Source organism: Schistocerca nitens, chromosome 1 (genome assembly GCF_023898315.1).
Source record: "Schistocerca nitens isolate TAMUIC-IGC-003100 chromosome 1, iqSchNite1.1, whole genome shotgun sequence".
Classification (NCBI taxonomy): domain Eukaryota; kingdom Metazoa; phylum Arthropoda; class Insecta; order Orthoptera; family Acrididae; genus Schistocerca; species Schistocerca nitens.
Genome location: NC_064614.1, coordinates 187324416 through 187344169, shown reverse-complemented (window position 1 = coordinate 187344169; position 19754 = coordinate 187324416). Strand labels below are relative to the sequence as shown.

The window sequence follows — 19754 nt, the reverse complement described above, 5'->3', positions numbered from 1 at the left end:
CGGCATTTTGAACAGTGGACGTTACATTTCAGATGTGTTACGACCCGTGGCTCTACCCTTCATTCGATCCCTGAGAAACCCTACATTTCAGCAGGATAATGCACGGCCGCATGGTGCAGGTCCTGTACGGGCCTTTCTGGATACAGAAAATGTTCGACTGCTGTCCTGGCCAGTACATTCTCCAGATCTCTCACCAGTTGAAAACGTCTGGTCAAAGGTGGCCGAGCAACTGGCTCGTCACAATACACCAGTCACTACTCTTGATGAATTGTGGTATCGTGTTGAAGCTGCATGGGCAGCTGTACCTGTACACGCCATCCAAGCTCTGTTTGACTCAATTCCCAGGCGTATTAAGGCCGTTATTACGGCCAAAGGTGGTTGTTCTGGGTACTTATTTCTCAGGATCTATGCACCCAAATTGCGTGAAAATGTAATCACATGTCAGTTCTAGTATAATATAACTGTCCAATGAATACCCGTTTATCATTTGCATTTCTTCTTGGTATAGCAATTTTAATGGTCGGTAGTGTAATTCGAAGACCACACAGTGAGCTCTTAACTACTCAAAGACTCATTAAAAGTTGAATGGCTCCATCGTTTAAGACATGAGCTACTCGATCTACTTCGCCCCGATTATCTGATCGCTATCAAATGACTCTTACACGACCTTTTCTTGCCTAGTTTTCGTGTAGTTTGCATCTCCATCAAATACTACCTAAGGAAAATGCGGACTAAATTAAGACATGTTCGTAGTACCGCGAACCCTCTTTGGAGCATTGCGTATAAGACCATACTATCCAGTTTTTTGTAACGTTTCAAAAAGCTTTTTCACTTCTAGCAGACGGCGTGGCAGAGGCTTTGAAAATAACTCAGAGGTAGTAATATGCGCATGTCAGTAACTTCCAGCGGCAGACGAGTCGATAAAATGAGTAGGGAACAAATGGCGTTCGACTGAAATCGGTCGATTTGGTTGTGGTGAGATATTCACCCCGTTTACATGGGGCTCTCAAAATCAAATTTCGTGAATCTATTTCCCAGTGCTGCTTCTGGGTGGTCATGTAACACTTCAAAATCGATCCTGGAAATCCGCTTCTAGGTGCCGGTTTTCCAATCCCGCAATCGATTTTCGCTTCCATGTAAACGCAAGCGGTTTTGAAACATGCTTGGATTGTCAGTTTTCGTCTTGTTTTTAAAAATTTTCGAGTAATATAGACGGAGGGGCTTTTTGTGCGGTGAAAGATACGTAGAAATATTAGACTGAAGTTGCTTGCTCCTCCTCCAATTGAAGAGAAATACCGACTGTGCTGACTAAATCAGAAACTGTAACAGCTGTTTTCCAAGTAACATATTTAACAGGGCTATCAAATCCGCTTCAGACCTTAACATGTAAATACGGCAGTCAAAAACGGTTCCGAAATTTGGTTTTCGTGTTTCGGAAGATGTGTCGCATGTAAACATAGTGACTGGCCTGTGGCGAGACCTGAGCTCTAGAGTAGGTTGAACTGTGACAAGCTTTTCGTGAGTTTGCGGACCCAACGAATATGAATGCCAAACAAAGATTATGATAAAGACTGACTTGTAACGTAGGTTTATATTTCCTTTCACACCATATTTAATCGATCGATTTCAGCTGAACGTCAGATGTATCGTACTTATTTTAGTTGGACGTCACCGGCAGTTTCCAGCCCTTAAGCCAACCCTGTGCAATTTATTGACGGATCTAGTGAAATTAGATTTTATTGAGGAAATTGCTTAGCGTCTGTAGTCTGTCTGAAATTGAATGTATTTGTCAGCTTAGTACCGTAAGCTAAATTGTTTATTTCGCACGATTTGTTGTATTATCAGTGGTAATGGCTTCGAAATCAGCGTAACGCACGGTCATTTGAGAATTACTGGAAGTATGCACTGGTTTGGCAGCCTTAAGGTGTCTTAAATGAAATGAGTGTAACAATCGTGAAAAAACACAACACTATGGTCAGTTGTTGTCGAAATATACGAAACTTTATCCAGAAGCAGATAAATTTCAATTAGTAAAGAAATTAAATTCATCGCGAACAAATTATAGGAAAGAACTGAAAAGAATTAAAACTGCATCGAAAAGAAGAGCTGGTGCTGATTGGTGCTTAAACTGCGGTACTTTGATAGCATGAATTTTTGCAAAGTTAAGACATTTTTAATGCAATTTAAATAAAAATATCAGTCATTATTGGTTCCTCCGTCATAATCTTACTGCAGTTAATTAAAGAGAATTTTACATCAGAAGCGTCTCGCTTTCACAAAGCATCTTCTCTGGTCATTCTGAAGGTATGGATGCATATATTTGCACATTTTGTTTGTTATAGGTTAAAACAGTATTTCTTCATAATGTTGGTGTGTAATTTACGTACGGTATTTTTGTCTCTCTTTCACATATTCTGCAAACCACTACTTTTTCTTTCTTTCTTAATGGAGGTTAAGGTTGAAAGAAACTTCGTTGTACATAAACATTTGGCAATTTTATGTCTTTTTTGAAGGTACTTTTTCTTGCGCTGCAATGGCGAAATTTATACTTCACCTCACAAAACAGCAATACAGTGACGTCTTCCGCGCTCAACACAACGGGACAGTGTTCATGTTTGATCATTTGTTTTTCGTGTAGGTTGTGAGTGTTGCCAACCTACATAGAGTGTGAGGCAGCTAGACAACCATCGGAAATCTATCCAGAATGAATAAATATGTCGAGGTACGGTTTTCGCTAAATTTAGCGCACAATACGGTGTATTTCGTGACGTTCGCAAGAAATTTTTATCGTTCATAATTTCCGAATTACGAAACCGACTTGGTTATTTTTGCTAATGGAACACTGTACATTTTTCTGTGGCTTTTGAAAGAAGGTTCTAAGGGAACTTTGACGATATAACATGTGTGCCACTTGATCAAATAGTGTACAGATAACACTGCCGCAAATCACTGTCTCGTCGTCAGTAGAAGTGATTTCATAAACGTCTGCACCACTGCTTCATTTGTAAAAAAAAATGATTCTTCTACTATGATCTTTTGGGTCAGGGGGTTGAAATTTAGACTTCTTAAAGCGTTATTTTAAGTCTTTTCTGAACTTTTAAAAGAGTGACTACCAGATTTCTACCGGTAAAAAATTAAGTTCTATCTACCACATCTAAAAAATCTGCGGTTCCGATTTTTTTTTTCGTCAGCCGTACTGGTACTGTGTACCGATGCGTACCGTCACAAATCAAGTACTCGTCTAGACTATTACTACAAATCTAAGCCAGCACGTGATTCGGATACGGTTCGTAAGTTTATTGTCACGGCTCTTGTACTAAGTGCTCAATATGTTGACCTTGAGCATTGCTGCACGTTACAAAGTGATTCTGGGAATCAATATTGCACGTTGAATTTCATCTGGAGTTAACGGCAGCAGAGACTCGTGTTATAAGGCATTTCTTTGCACCACACATTGCGGCCCGTTTCCCCTGATGAGTAGAATAATCATATTTTATGAAGAAGAAACGTAACTTATTATTTAAGATTACTGTGATTGAATTTAAAGTCCAGTGTGAGTGAAAAATGTTAATTTGTTGTATTTTAGAGGTATACAACTTTGCGTGTTATTGCGACGCAACCAGTACGGATTTAGATGGGACCAAGGCACCCTGTTCGATGTCTTCGCGTTGGGACTGTGCTTCGACTGCAGTATTCTTGACAGAAATAAACATGCATGAAGTAACGCTACAACTGGCACAGGTGATGCCAAAACAGTCAGCATTAGAACGTCTTCTAGACAACTTGCATTTAAGCCTAATGAACGGTAGCAAATGTCCTTTTACGTATATGTGTGAATATTTCATAGACAGCGGATTCCAGCAATCGTAGTAAGTTTCAGATGGGCGGGAAAGAATCTCAGTGACGTATTGCATCTTGTAACACTCGCCTGACCCCGTTGGCGTATACACTGCTGACCATTAAAATTGCTACACCAAAAAGAAATGCAAATGATAAACGGGTATTCATTGGACAAATATATTATACTAGAACTGACATGTGATTACATTTTCACGCAATTTGGGTGCATAGATCCTGAGAAATCATTACCCAGAACAAACACCTCTGGCCGTAATAACGGCCTTGATACGCCTGGGCATTGACTCAAACAGAGCTTGGATGGCGTGTACAGCTACAGCTGCCCATGCACCTTCAACACGATACCACAATTCATCAAAAGTAGTGACTGGCGTATTGTGACGAGCCAGTTGCTCGCCCACCATTGACCAGACGTTTTCAATTGGTGAGAGATCTGGAGAATGTGCTGGCTAGGACAGCAGTCGAACATTTTCTGTATCCAGAAAGGCTGAAATGTTGGGTTTCGCAGGGATCGAATGAAGGGTAGAGCCACGGGTCGTAACACATCTGAAATGTAACGTCCACTGTTCAAAGTGCCGTCAGTGTGAACAAGAGGTGACCGAGAGGTGTAACAATGGCACCCCATACCATCACGCCGGGTGATACCTCAGTATGGCAATAACGAATACAAGCTTCTAATGTGCGCTCACCGCGATGACGTCCAACACGGATACGACCATCATGATGCTGTAAACAGAACCTGGATTCATCCGAAAAAATGACATTTTGTCATTCGTGCACCCAGGTTCGTCGTTGAGTACACCATCACAGGCGTTCCTGTCTGTGATGCAGCGTCAAGGGTAACCACAGCCATGGTCTCCGAGCTGATAGTCCATGCTGCTGCAAACGTCGTCGAGGTGTTCGTGCAGATGGTTGTTGTCTTGCAAACGTTCCCATCTGTTGACTCAGGGATCTAGACGTGGCTGCACGATCCGTTACAACCATGCGAATAAGATGCCTGTCATCTCGACTGCTAGTGATGCGAGGCCATTGGGATCCAGCACGGCGTTCCGTATTACCCTCCTGAACCCATCGATTCCATATTCTGCTAACAGTCATTGGATCTTGACAAACGTGAGCAGCAATGTCAAATGGTTCAAATGGCTTTGAGCACTATGGAACTTCTGAGGTCATCAGTCCCTTAGAACTTAGAACTACTTAAACCTAACTAACCTAAGGACATCACACACACCCATGCCAGAGGCAGGATTCGAAGCTACGACCGTAGCGGTTGCGCAGTTCCAGACTGTAGCGCCTAGAACCGCTCGGTCACCACGGCCGGCGCAGCAATGTCACGATACGATAAACCGCAATCGCGATAGGCTACAATCCGACCTTTATCAAAGTCGGAAACGTGATGGTACGCATTTCTCCTCGTTACACGAGGCATCCAACAACGGTTCACCAGGCAACGCCGGTCAACTGCTGTTTGTGTATGAGAAATCGGTTGGAAATTTTCCTCATGTCAGCACGTTATAGGTGTCGCCACCGGCGCCAACGATGTGTGAATGCTCTGAAAAGCTAATCATTTGCATATCACAGCATCTTCTTCCTGTCGGTTAAATTTCGCGTCTGTAGCACGTCATCTTCGTGGTGTAGCAATTTTAATGGCCATTATTGTATCTGCGAGTAACGCCTACCATGTAAAGTAGTTGTGTAGCTGAGTAAACAATAGTTGAGGTGCTGCTCCTCGTAGAGAGAGGTTCCTGCTTTGTAACGACGCTACCTAGGATGCTGTGCGCTGCGGTCTGCTGTGATGCGTCTCTGTCTCTGCCTCTCTCTCTCTCTCTCTCTCTCTCTCTCTCTCTCTCTCTCTCACTCTGTCCAGCAACTGGACTCTAATTTGCATAACGCGTGGGACGGACCACGGACGCTCTTACGGAAGATAATGTTCCAGGGAGGCTCCTCGCTTTACAGCCACGAAACACAAATGTCCACACACACACACACACACACACACACAGACACACACACACACACACACACACACACACACACACACCTGGTCGAATTTCCCAACGAGGTTCTACAACCCACGATGCTATGCGCCCTTGGTGTCTGCGATGTAAGGTATCTTTTAGTTCTACTACTCAGTAAATACATAGTATGCGTCAGATCAAACAATGGAAAAATTGTGAAAACTAAAGTAAATATATATACGGCTGAACAAAAATATGACGTTCATTAGACCTGAAAAAAAAAGGGAGCGTTCTTCGCCAGTCTTCCTCTATTTTTTTCTTGTGCTTTCTTAATGGTTTAACGCTGTCCACCGCGATTTCTTCAACTGAGCCAACCTTTTCATATTAGAATAGCACTTGCAACACATTTTCTCAATTTTTAATTGGATATATTCAGATCTCCACAATTTTTGCCCCGATACGAAATTATTCCGTCCTGTCATGCTGACCTTTTCGTGCCTTTGACACATCCCTTTCCTCGTCTATTATGCCGAGCACCTCTTATCAGTCTCCTTAACGCTCAACATGTCAAGATCTTCGATTATCTTCTTCTTCTGCTTTCTCATATCGCTACGTCGATAGCATGTAGTCAGTAGTTGTACATTTCGGTCACTAAGCATCTTCTTTGCAGCCCTTACAACAGTCTTTGCCATGGAGTTATTCTATTTAGATACTTCTGTACACATTTATGTAAATGGTGCGGTTGCTAGTAACGTCGAAGCAGTATTTTCGGTGGGATCTGTCAGTCCTAAGTGATATGTGCACAGAATAACGTTATTGTAGTCATGTCCATAGTTTAAGAAGTCTTCCTGGCATGTGGTATCATAGGACGCCCTGCGGTAAAGCAAAGTGACTTAGCAAATGTCATGGGATAGACACGTAACATCGCTTGGGGCCCCCTCTGGCCCAGCGGACTGAAATGAGACGCCGTGAAAGTGAGTCGACAAGGCCCTGGTACTATTCTGGAAGCAGCTGACACCAAATCGTTGAAAAATACTAAAAAATTAACAACGTTTGAGCCTTGTAAAGACGAAAACGTATCTCCAACTGAAACTTTCCTTTCGTCTCTCACTAGCAAGCGCTGTAGCTTCGCGCGAGTACCACTCGTGGCTGCGGCTAGAAACCACGCACTCTTATTGCTGTGTGGCGCACTTCCGCCGTTTGCCGATAGGTGGCGACAACGGTAAGTAGCGGTCGAAAGAAACAGATTGCAGACGTCAGGCAGTTAGAATGGACCTCGGTCAACATAACCTCATTCAAAATTAGTCGATTTGTGTCTGCATCATAAAGTTGTTCTTGACTGAAAATATCAGTTTACGAGCCTAATTCTCGTCATTTGCGGGAGGTGTTACTGTTTTGTTTCAATATGAAGAAACAGCGGCTGAGTCTCATCGAAAGCTCTCAAGTACGTTTGGCAAGGACGCTTTAGTGAAATAACGTGTCGTGAGTGGTTTCAACGCTTCAAGATCGGTGATTTTAACGTCGTAGACAGGCATAGAGGTGGAAGAGAGAATGTTTTCTAAGATGCAGAATTGGAGACGTTACTGAGTGAAGACTCGGGTCAGACTCAAGAAGAACTGGCAAGATTAATGGGAGTGACACAGCAAGCCATTTCAAAACGTCTCAAGGCTATGGGCATGATTCAGAAAGAAGGAACTTGGGTCCCGTGTGAGATAAAACCAAGAGACGTTGAACGGCGTTTGTGTGTTTGTGAACAGTTGCTTCAGAGGCAAAAACGGAAGGGATTTCTGCATCGCATTGTGACCGGGAACGAAAAATGGGTTCATTACGATAACGCTAAATGCAAAAAATCATGGGGATATCCCGGCCATGCTTCCACATCGACGGCCAAACTGAATATTCACGGCTCCAAGATCATGCTCTGCATTTGGTGGGACCAAAATGGTTCAAATGACTCTGAGCACTATGGGACTTAACATCTGAGGTCATCAGTCCCCTAGAACTTAAACTACTTTTACCTAATTAACCTAAGGACAGCACACACATCCATGACCCAGGTAGGATTCGTACCTGCGACCGTAGCGGTCGCGCGGTTCCGGACTCAAGTGCCTAGAACCGCTTTTTTTTTATTCTCATTTTGTTCGCTTTTGTTCGTTGCTTCTGGTCGGGGCGGACGTCGTAAGACATCCGTTTAAGTTCGTTGTTGATCAAGAGCTTGTTATCGAACGCACTTAATGCGTCTGAGCAGAGCATTAAAAGACAAACGGCCGCAATACAGCGAGAGGCACGATAAAGTGATTTTGCAGCGCGACAACGCTCGACCCCAGGTTGCAAAAAGAGATCAAAACATACTTGTAAACGTTAAAATGGGAAGTCCTATCCCACCCTTCGTTTTCTCCAGATATTGCTTCCTCTATCACCTGTTTAGATCAATGACGCGTGGCCTGGCAGACCAACTGTAGTGGACTGTTAAGGCAGCCAGTCCACAGTGAAGTAGCCGAAAGGGCACGCGTCAACTCACGCCGTCTGGCGTTAAGTCTGGAACAGGATTCGTAATGAATGTGATAAAGAAAAGAACGTAGCTACTAGAACACTTAACTTTTATATTGTCCTTTGGTATACAGCATTCTGGATGATACAAGTGAGACTCTATCTTGAGGTAGATGCAACGTTACAAATGGTTAATGGCGCCTTGCTAGGTCGTAGCCATTAACTTAGCTGAAGGCTATTCTAACTGTCTCTCGGCAAATGAGAGAAAGACTTCGTCAGTGTAGTCGCTAGCAACGTCGTCGTACAACTGGGGCGAGTGCTAGTCAGTCTCTCGAGACCTGCCTTGTGGTGGCGCTCGGTCTGCGATCCAGACAGTGGCGACACGCGGGTCCGACATGTACTAATGGACCGCGGCCGATTTAAGCTACCACCTAGCAAGTGTGGTGTCTAGCGGTGACACCACACCAACACTTCCAATCTCTTGAAGAAGTCCCAAACTGGATCGATTCGTGGATGGCTTCAAAAGATGAACAATTTTTTCGACGTGGGATTCGTACACTGCCCAAAAGATGGGAGAAAGTAGTGGATAGTGATGTAAAATACTTTGAATGACACATGTGTTACCAATTTGTTTGCATGTGTAACCAATTTGTTTCGTTAAAGCCTCAATTGTTGGGGAAAAAACGGCGGAAGCAAAGTTGTATACCTTGTACTTCACGCATTAGAGCTGTCTTCCTCCAATCAGAGTGCTCAACATTACGCGCACACTGTTCGCCGTTGGTTAGTGGCCACAACAAATGGTCAGTTCGTTCCCAGTTCCTTGTCTGCGTTCCTTTCTTGACGTGTTTGGATCCCGAATCCTGGGTCTATCTCTTGTACTTCGCATTTTATCGCACATGATGACCATACCAGAAGTGTGGTGCTACAGAAGAATGCTGAAGATTAGATGGATAGATCACATAACTAATGAGGAGGCACTGAATATAACTGGGGAGAAGAGAAATTTGTGGCACAACTTGACTAGAAGAAGGGATCGGTTGGTAGGACATGTTCTGAGGTATCAAGGGATCACCAATTTAGTATTGGAGGGAAGCGTGGAAGGTAAAAATCGTAAAGGGAGGCCAATAGATGAATACACTAAGCAGATTCAGAAGGATGTAGGTTGCAGTAAGTACTGGGAGATGAAGAAGCTTGTACAGGATAGAGTAGCATGGAGAGCTGCATCAAACCAGTCTCATGGCTGAAGACCACAACAACCACACCAAAACAGCACACACACAAAAGGACGGTATCCCATGTTTCAAATACAGCAGTGGCCAAACACTACTGGATCTTTTCGCACAAGACTCGATTCAGCGTCGGATGTCGCATGTTCAATTATTATTATCACAGAGATCGACCTACAGCGCCGGCCGCGGTGGCCGTGCGGTTCTGGCGCTGCAGTCCGGAACCGCGGGACTGCTACGGTCGCAGGTTCGAATCCTGCCTCGGGCATGGGTGTGTGTGATGTCCTTAGGTTAGTTAGGTTTAAGTAGTTCTAAGTTCTAGGGGACTTATGACCTAAGATGTTGAGTCCCATAGTGCTCAGAGCCATTTGAACCATTTTTTCGGCCTACAGCTCCGTACGACGTTGCATGAAGCCGTTTTGAAGACAGAAAATCGTTGTTGCAGCTGGCCCTATGGAGGCATAAATAAAACACTATTGAGCGAAGTGTTGCTATAGCGCAGTGGTTAATGTTTAATCGTGATTTACAGATGATCGTGGGTTCGAAGCCCATCATGTGACTTATTTTTTATTTTTAAATCTTTATGATATGACTGATTACTATTATTTTCAATTAATTTCCTTAAATGTAGTTCTTTTTTATTTTTAAGCTTTTATCGCGTCATTTTCATCATAGTATTGACTTTTTATTTGCTCTTATTTTTCCTTCCTTTTTTTCTTCCTATCGTTTTTATCGTTTGGAATCTGCTTGTGTCGCTTATAACCTGTAACCGATTGCCAACCAGGACTGCTCAGCAGTTGGCATCGTGTCAGCTCGTGCAGCCAGAGTGAGGATAACTGCAGGTAACCGATGAAAGCGAAAAGTTACGTTTCGCTTTTAATGCTGAAACTGGAATTTTCCTGTCTTGAGTTTGGTTGTAGGGGTCAGCTTTAATCACAGGGGATAAAGCGAGCGTGATTAACAGTTCTGCCACTGGTTGCTGACCACCGTATTCTTGGACACATTGCACATCAAGAGGTTGTCATAAGGGTAGGACAAGAGAGTAAGCTGAGGGCTACAAAACGCGTCGTCTGCCGCAGTTCGGTCGTTGGTCACTTAAAATCAGCTGTGGGCACAGAATCTCGCGTTCCCGCTATACCTGACGGTAGCCGCTTCCAGTATTGCTGCTCGTTGTATGGAAAACACTTGGGAAGTGACCCCGCCGTGTTTGGGCATTGTCTTCAACCGAGAGGCAGCCGATGTGACGACACTGTAGCGACAAGTGACAAACTGTCAAGTCCTCTCAATCGTAATATAATGATGCCACGTATTGCTTTGCACATTTGCTACGAAACCTTGGTTGTCGGATCTGGATTAATTCTCTACACTGCTACGGTATTGAAACTTGTCTAAATAAGGGTCTAAATCCTCGCTTTCACTAAGGTGACCATGTTAACCTTGCCACTGTTCCACAATTCATAACAAACGCACTGTTGCATTTATCAAGATCCCGAGGAAACGTACACTGCTAACAGTTCATAAACCACTTGCAGCTGAGTTGTAGCAACTTCCGTCGACAAACTTCACAGAAAAATGGGGTTACAGTTTACAGTACTTCGCCTTTCAAATTTCCACAAAAACAAATGTGAATTATTGACTTCAGTTAGACGTCGCCAAGTCCATATCTTTCATTAAACTCCACCTCCAGCTAGCTAAATGCTCCAGTATTTGGTATAAAACCTGATCCAAGCAACTACTTGTAAATGCACTAAACCACAGATTCACCAAAGAAATTGGGTTGGAAAAGCATAACATACTTGCGAATCCTTACAGACTTTCCTTAGAAACTTTGTATATCATGAATGATTACTAACTACCGATTTTAGAAATATTAAACACTTTTAAACTACATCTACATGGATACTCTGCAAATCACATTTAAGTGCCTGGCAGAGGGTTCATTGAACCACCTTCACAATTCTCTATTATCCCAATCTTGTTTAGCGCGTGGAAAGAATGAACACCTCCTATATCTTTCTGTACGACCTCTGATTTCCCTTATTTTATCGTGGTGATCGTTCCTCCCTATGTAGGTCGGTGTCAACAAAATATTTTCGCATTCGGAGGAGAAAGTTGGTGATTGGAATTTAGTGAGAAGATTCCGTCGCAATGAAAAACGCCTTTCTTTCAATGATTTCCAGCCCAAATCCTGACATTTCTGTGACACTCTCTCACATATTTCGAGATAACACAAAACGTGCTGCCTTTCTTTGAAGTTTTCCGATGTACTCCGTCAGTCCTATCTGGTAAGGATCCCACACGGCGCAGCAGTATTCTAAAGGAGGACGGACAAGCGTAATGTAGGCAGTCTCCTTAGTAGGTTTGTTACTTTTTTAACTGTCCTGCCAATAAAACGCAGTCTTTGGTTAGCCTTCCCCACAACATTTTCTATGTGTTCCTTCCAATTTAAGTTGTTCGTAATTGTAATACCTAAGTATTTAGTTGAATTTACGGCTTTTAGATTAGACTGATTTATCGTGTAACCGAAGTTTAACGAGTTCCTTTCAGCACTCATGTGGATGACTTCACACTTTTCGTTATTTAGGGTCAACTGCCATTTTTCGCACCATTCAGATATTTTTTTAAAATCTTTTGCTGTTTGTTTTAATCTTCTGATGACTTTATTAGTCTATAAACGACAGCGTCATTTGCAAACAACCGAAGACGGCTGCTCAGATTGTCTCCCAAATCGTTTATATAGATAAGGAACAGCAGAGGGCCTATAACACTACCTTGGGGAACGCCAGAAATCACTTCTGTTTTACTCGATGACTTTCCGTCAATTACCACGAACTGTGACCTCTCTGACAGGAAATCACAAATCCAGTCACATATCTGAGACAATTTTCCATAAGCACGCAATTTCACTACGAGCCGCTTGTGTGGTACGGTGTCAAAAGCTTTCCGGAAATCCAGAAATACGGAATCCATCTGAAATCCCTTGTCAATAACACTCAGCACTTCAAGTGAACAAATAACTAGTTGTGTTTCACAGGAGCGATGTTTTCTAAACCCACGTTGAGTGTGTGTCAATAGACCGTTTCCTTCGAGATAATTCATAATGTTCCAACACAATATATGTTCTAAAATCCTGCTGCACATCGACGTTAACGATATGGGCCCGCAATTTAGTGGATTACTCCTACCACCTTTCTTGAATATTGGTGTGACCTGTGCAACTTTCCAGTCTTTGGGTACTTATCTTTCGTGTATATGATTGTTAAGTATAGAGCTAATGCATCAGCATGCTCCGAGAGGAACCTAATTGCCGGCCGTGGTGGCCAAGCGGTTAAAGGCGCTACAGTCTGGAACCGCGCGGCCGCTACGGTCGCAGGTTCGAATCCTGCCTTGGGCATGGATGTGTGTGATGTCCTTAGGTTAGTTAGGTTTAAGTAGTTCTAAGTTCTAGGGGACTGATGACCTTAGAAGTTAAGTCCCATAGTGCTCAGAGCCATTTTTAGGAACCTAATTGGTATACAGCCTGGACCAGAAGACTTGCTTTTATTAAGTGATTTGAGTTGCTTCACTACTCCGAGGATATTTACTTCTACGTTACTCATGTTGGCAGCTGTTATCTATTCGAATTCTGGAATATTTACTTCGTCTTCTTTTGTGAAGGCATTTCGGAAGACTGTGTTTAGTAACTCTGCTTTGGCAGCACTGTCTTCGATAGTATCTCCATTGCTATCGCGCAGACAAGGCATTGATTGTTTCTTGCCGCTACTATACTTCACATCGACCAGAATCTCTTTGGATTTTCTGCCAGGTTTCGAGACAAAGTTTCGTTGTGGAAACTGTTATAGGCATCTCGCATTGAAGTCCGCGCTAAATTTCGAGCTTCTGTAAAGGACCGCCAATCTTGAGGATTTTGCGTCCGTTTAAATTTGGCACGATTTTTTTCGTTGTTTCTGCAGCTGTGTTCTAACCCGTTTTGTGTACCAAGGAGGATCAACTCCGTCGTTTGTTAATTTATTTGGTATAAATCTCTCAATTGCTGCCGATACTATTTCTTTGAATTCAAGCCACATCTGGTCTACACTTATATTATTAATTTGGAATGAGTGGAAATTGTCTCTCAGGAAGGCGTCAAGTGAATTTTTATCTGCTTTTTTGTATTTTTTTCGCTTATTTTTCGAGGATTTGGGGATTAGAATATTCAATTTCGCTACGACAACCCTGTGTTCACTATTCCCTGTATTGGCTTTGATGCTCGTTATTAACTCAGGATTACTTGTTGCTAAGAGGTCAAGGCCACACAACTTGCTGCATACATCCGTGATAGTCGCTGCCATGCGACTCCTTGATTTTGTGGGACCAAAACTACCCCATGAAATTGTTTTAAAGATGCTTACCCTTCAGCATTTGCCCTCAGCACCAGAACACGAGCACTTTCACTGGTCACTTCCTTCCCCCTGTAACAGCCCTCCTCTGCAAAGTGCTGCTACCATCTCAGATTTTTCAGATGTTTATTTTCAACAGGTGCTGGAAATCGTCTGCCTTGACGGGGAACTCACTTGCCATTAAGCAAAACTATTAGGTTCGGAAGAGAAACGACTTTAGCAGATTAATAAAAGTGTGACTACCATCTCCAGGCTGGCAAATACCACTTCCACAAAATGTCGGACACCGGCTCTGGAGTGGCAGGCAGAACTGCTGAGTGTTTGCTTGGCTTGTTTCGCAGACGGGGCCGTCGTGCGTGGTGCAGACAGAACTGCTGAGTGTTTGCTTGGCTTGTTTCGCAGACGGGGCCGTCGTGCGCGGTGTAGACAGAACTGCTGAGTGTTTGCTTGGCTTGTTTCGCAGACGGGGCCGTCGTGCGTGGTGCAGACAGAACTGCTGAGTGTTTGCTTGGCTTGTTTCGCAGACGGGGCCGTCGTGCGCGGTGTAGACAGAACTGCTGAGTGTTTGCTTGGCTTGTTTCGCAGACGGGGCCGTCGTGCGTGGTGCAGACAGAACTGCTGAGTGTTTGCTTGGCTTGTTTCGCAGACGGGGCCGTCGTGCGCGGTGTAGACAGAACTGCTGAGTGTTTGCTTGGCTTGTTTCGCAGACGGGGCCGTCGTGCGCGGTGTAGACAGAACTGCTGAGTGTTTGCTTGGCTTGTTTCGCAGACGGGGCCGTCGTGCGCGGTGTAGACAGAACTGCTGAGTGTTTGCTTGGCTTGTTTCGCAGACGGGGCCGTCGTGCTCCGTGCAGGCAGAACTGCTGAGTATTTGCTTGGCTTGTTTTGCAGACGGGGCCATCGTGCGCAGTGCAGACAGAACTGCTGAGTGTTTGCTTGGCTTGTTTCGCAGACGGGGCCGTCGTGCGCGGTGTAGACAGAACTGCTGAGTGTTTGCTTGGCTTGTTTCGCAGACGGGGCCGTCGTGCGCGGTGTAGACAGAACTGCTGAGTCTTTGCTTGGCTTGTTTCGCAGACGGGGCCGTCGTGCGTGGTGCAGACAGAACTGCTGAGTGTTTGCTTGGCTTGTTTCGCAGACGGGGCCGTCGTGCGCGGTGTAGACAGAACTGCTGAGTGTTTGCTTGGCTTGTTTCGCAGACGGGGCCGTCGTGCGTGGTGCAGACAGAACTGCTGAGTGTTTGCTTGGCTTGTTTCGCAGACGGGGCCGTCGTGCGCGGTGTAGACAGAACTGCTGAGTGTTTGCTTGGCTTGTTTCGCAGACGGGGCCGTCGTGCGTGGTGCAGACAGAACTGCTGAGTGTTTGCTTGGCTTGTTTCGCAGACGGGGCCGTCGTGCGCGGTGTAGACAGAACTGCTGAGTGTTTGCTTGGCTTGTTTTGCAGACGGGGCCGTCGTGCGCGGTGTAGACAGAACTGCTGAGTGTTTGCTTGGCTTGTTTCGCAGACGGGGCCGTCGTGCGCGGTGTAGACAGAACTGCTGAGTGTTTGCTTGGCTTGTTTCGCAGACGGGGCCGTCGTGCTCCGTGCAGGCAGAACTGCTGAGTATTTGCTTGGCTTGTTTTGCAGACGGGGCCATCGTGCGCAGTGCAGACAGAACTGCTGAGTGTTTGCTTGGCTTGTTTCGCAGACGGGGCCGTCGTGCGCGGTGTAGACAGAACTGCTGAGTGTTTGCTTGGCTTGTTTCGCAGACGGGGCCGTCGTGCGCGGTGTAGACAGAACTGCTGAGTGTTTGCTTGGCTTGTTTCGCAGACTGGGCCGTCGTGCGCCGTGCAGGCAGAACTGCTGAGTATTTGCTTGGCTTGTTTTGCAGACGGGGCCATCGTGCGCAGTGCAGACAGAACTGCTGAGTGTTTGCTTGGCTTGTTTCGCAGACGGGGCCGTCGTGCGCGGTGTAGACAGAACTGCTGAGTGTTTGCTTGGCTTGTTTCGCAGACGGGGCCGTCATGCGCGGTGTAGACAGAACTGCTGAGTGTTTGCTTGGCTTGTTTCGCAGACGGGGCCATCGTACGCCGTGCAGGCAGAACTACTGAGTGTTTGCTTGGCTTGTTTCGCAGACGGGGCCGTCGTGCGCGGTGTAGACAGAACTGCTGAGTGTTTGCTTGGCTTGTTTTGCAGACGGGGCCGTCGTGCGCGGTGTAGACAGAACTGCTGAGTGTTTGCTTGGCTTGTTTCGCAGACGGGGCCGTCGTGCGCGGTGTAGACAGAACTGCTGAGTGTTTGCTTGGCTTGTTTCGCAGACGGGGCCGTCGTGCTCCGTGCAGGCAGAACTGCTGAGTATTTGCTTGGCTTGTTTTGCAGACGGGGCCATCGTGCGCAGTGCAGACAGAACTGCTGAGTGTTTGCTTGGCTTGTTTCGCAGACGGGGCCGTCGTGCGCGGTGTAGACAGAACTGCTGAGTGTTTGCTTGGCTTGTTTCGCAGACGGGGCCGTCGTGCGCGGTGTAGACAGAACTGCTGAGTGTTTGCTTGGCTTGTTTCGCAGACTGGGCCGTCGTGCGCCGTGCAGGCAGAACTGCTGAGTATTTGCTTGGCTTGTTTTGCAGACGGGGCCATCGTGCGCAGTGCAGACAGAACTGCTGAGTGTTTGCTTGGCTTGTTTCGCAGACGGGGCCGTCGTGCGCGGTGTAGACAGAACTGCTGAGTGTTTGCTTGGCTTGTTTCGCAGACGGGGCCGTCGTGCGCGGTGTAGACAGAACTGCTGAGTGTTTGCTTGGCTTGTTTCGCAGACGGGGCCATCGTACGCCGTGCAGGCAGAACTGCTGAGTATTTGCTTGGCTTGTTTTGCAGACGGGGCCATCGTGCGCAGTGCAGACAGAACTGCTGAGTGTTTCCTTGGCTTGTTTCGCAGACGGGGCCGTCGTACGCGGTGTAGACAGAACTGCTGAGTGTTTGCTTGGCTTGTTTCGCAGACGGGGCCGTCGTGCGCGGTGTAGACAGAACTGCTGAGTGTTTGCTTGGCTTGTTTCGCAGACGGGACCGTCGTGCGCCATGCAGGCAGAACTGCTGAGTATTTGCTTGGCTTGTTTTGCAGACGGGGCCGTCGTGCGCGGTGTAGACAGAACTGCTGAGTGTTTGCTTGGCTTGTTTCGCAGACGGGGCCGTCGTGCGCCGTGCAGGCAGAACTGCTGAGTATTTGCTTGGCTTGTTTTGCAGACGGGGCCATCGTGCGCAGTGCAGACAGAACTGCCGAGTGTTTGCTTGGCTTGTTTCGCAGACAGGGCCGTCGTGCGCGGTGTGGACAGAACTTCTGAGTGTTTGCTTGGCTTGTTTCGCAGACGGGATCGTCGTGCGCCATGCAGGCAGAACTGCTGAGTATTTGCTTGGCTTGTTTTGCAGACGGGGCCGTCGTGCGCGGTGTAGACAGAACTGCTGAGTGTTTGCTTGGCTTGTTTCGCAGACGGGGCCGTCGTGCGCCGTGCAGTCAGAACTGCTGAGTATTTGCTTGGCTTATTTTGCAGACGGGGCCGTCGTGCGTGGTGCAGACAGAACTGCTGAATGTTTGCTTGGCTTGTTTCGCAGACGGGGCCGTCGCGCGCGGTGCCGTCCCCGCAGCGCCGGCCAGCTGCCCCCAGCAGGTGGCGCATGCTGGGTGCCAGCTGCGATGCGGACCGCGACTGCGCAGTGCCCTACAGCCGCTGTATGGCCGGCGCCTGCGCCTGCCAGGCCTACTACGCCCGCTACAACGAGTCGCGCTGCCTGCCCTGTGAGTACCCCACACCGTTCACTTTGCCACTGTAGCACTACAGGCCTACTACATCAGCTACACTGAAGAGCCGAAGAAACTGGTGGACCTGCCTAATATTGTGCACAGTCCCCGCGAACACGCATAAGTACCGCGACATGACGTTCCATGGACTTGAGTAATGTCTGAGGTAGTGCTGGAGGGAACTGACACCAGGAATCCTGCAGGGTTGTGTATAAATCCGTAAGAGTGCGAGGGGGTGGAGATCTCTTACAAACAGCACGTTGCAAGACATCCCAGATGTGCTCAATAATGTTCAGGTCTGGGGAGTATGATGTCCAGTGGAAGTGTTTAAGCTCAGAAGGGTGTTTCTGGAGCCACTCTGTTGCAATTTTGGATGTGTCGGGTGTCTCATTGTCCTGCTGGTAATGCCCAAGTCCGTCGGAATGTACAATGGACATGAATGGATGCACATAACCATACAGGATGTTTACGTACGTGTGAGAGTCGTATCTAGACGTATCAAGAGTCCCATATCACTCCAACTGCACACGTCCCACATGATTGCAGAGCCTCCACCAGATTGAATGGTCCCTCGCTGACATGTAGGAGCCATAGATTCAAGAGGTTGTCTCCATACCCGTACACGTCCATCCGCTTGATACAATTTGAACCGAGACTCGTCCGACCAGGCAATATGTTTCCAGTCATCAACAGTCCAATGTCGGTGTTGACGGGGCCAAGTGAGGCGTAAAGCTTTATGTCGTGCTGTCATCAAGGGTACACGAGTAAGCCTTTGGCTCCGATTATGTTTCGTTGATTGGTTCGCACGCTGACACTTGTTGATGGCCTAGCATTGAAATCTGCAGCAATTTGCGGAAGGACTGCACTTCTGTCCCATTTAACGATTCTCTTATGTCGTCGTTGGTCCCATTCTTACAGCATCTTTTCCCGGCCGCAGCGATGTCGGAGATTTTATGTTTTACTGGATTCCTGATTTTCACGGTACATTCGTGAAATGAGAATGAAATGAACACCCTTAGCTGCTTACAGGCGTTGACATACGTCAACGGGGCAGATGAAAATGTGTGCCCCGATCGGGCTAAGGGTGTTCATTTCATTGTAATTTCATTCTGACGAGTTGCATGGTCACCGATGGTATCTGTTCTTTCGGACATGTCCGAAAGAACAGATACCATCTTAGTATATATATAGTTAAGGCTCACCGGCCACTTGACCATCTTCTTCTTCTGTGCGAATGCACAAACAGTGCTCGAACTCTTACGGGAATCGGCAACGCGCCGCGAGTAATGAGTATAATGGGCGGGGGCACTACGAATGTGGTGCGGGACAATGCGTTGAGAATGTGGGTTTCGCAGGAGGCGTATCAGAGATAAATCCCTGCAGTCGCGCTATCCTCTGTGTCCTCCGTGGCTCAGATGGATAGCCGGCACGGTAGCTCAGCGTGTTCGGTCAGAGGGCTGCACCCTCTCTGTAATAAAAAAACTGAGTCAACGAACCAATGATCAATTTGAACGAATGTCTTGTGACGTCCGCCCCGACCAAACGCAACGAAGTATATCGAACAAAATGAATAAATAAAAAAAAAAGATGGATAGAGCGTCTGCCATGGAAGCAGGAGATCCTGGGTTCGAGTCCCGGTCGGGGCACACATTTTCATCTGTCCCCGTTGACGTATGTCAACGCCTGTAAGCAGCTAAGGGTGTTCATTTCATTGTAATTTCATTCTAACGAGCTGCATGGTCACCGATGGTATCTGTTCTTTCGGACAGATACCATCTTAGTATATTCATGAAATGGTCGTGCGGGAAAATCCTCACTTCATCGCTACCTCGGAGATGCTGTGTCATATCGCTCGTGCGCCGACTGTAATGCCACTTTAGAACTCACTTAAATCTTCATAACCTGCCATTGTAACAGCAGTAACCGATGTAACAACTGCGTCAGACACTTTTTGTCTTATATACTCCTTTGCCGACCGCAGCGGTGTATTCTGCCTGTTTACATATCTCTGTGTTTGAAAACGCATGCCTATACCAGTTTCTTTGGCGCTTCAGTGTGTAGCACTCAGTCTGTAGCAAGAGT

At 46.4% G+C, this 19754-nt stretch overlaps 2 protein-coding genes across 2 annotated transcripts in view; one reads left to right on the top strand and one right to left on the bottom strand.

The window, feature by feature from the left end:
• Positions 1-15787, bottom strand: part of LOC126235883 (uncharacterized) — a 117122-nt gene extending 101335 nt beyond the window's left edge. Inside the window, exon 1 of the mRNA XM_049944850.1 lies at positions 14199-15787. Within this exon, the coding sequence (XP_049800807.1) occupies positions 14199-15787 (1589 nt within the window). The remainder of the gene's footprint in view (positions 1-14198) is intronic.
• Positions 1-19754, top strand: part of LOC126245060 (mucin-5AC) — a 465061-nt gene that overhangs the window by 180370 nt on the left and 264937 nt on the right. The window contains exon 2 of the mRNA XM_049948287.1: positions 17486-17669. Coding sequence (XP_049804244.1) covers positions 17549-17669 — 121 coding nt within the window. The 5' untranslated portion in view covers positions 17486-17548. The remainder of the gene's footprint in view (positions 1-17485; positions 17670-19754) is intronic.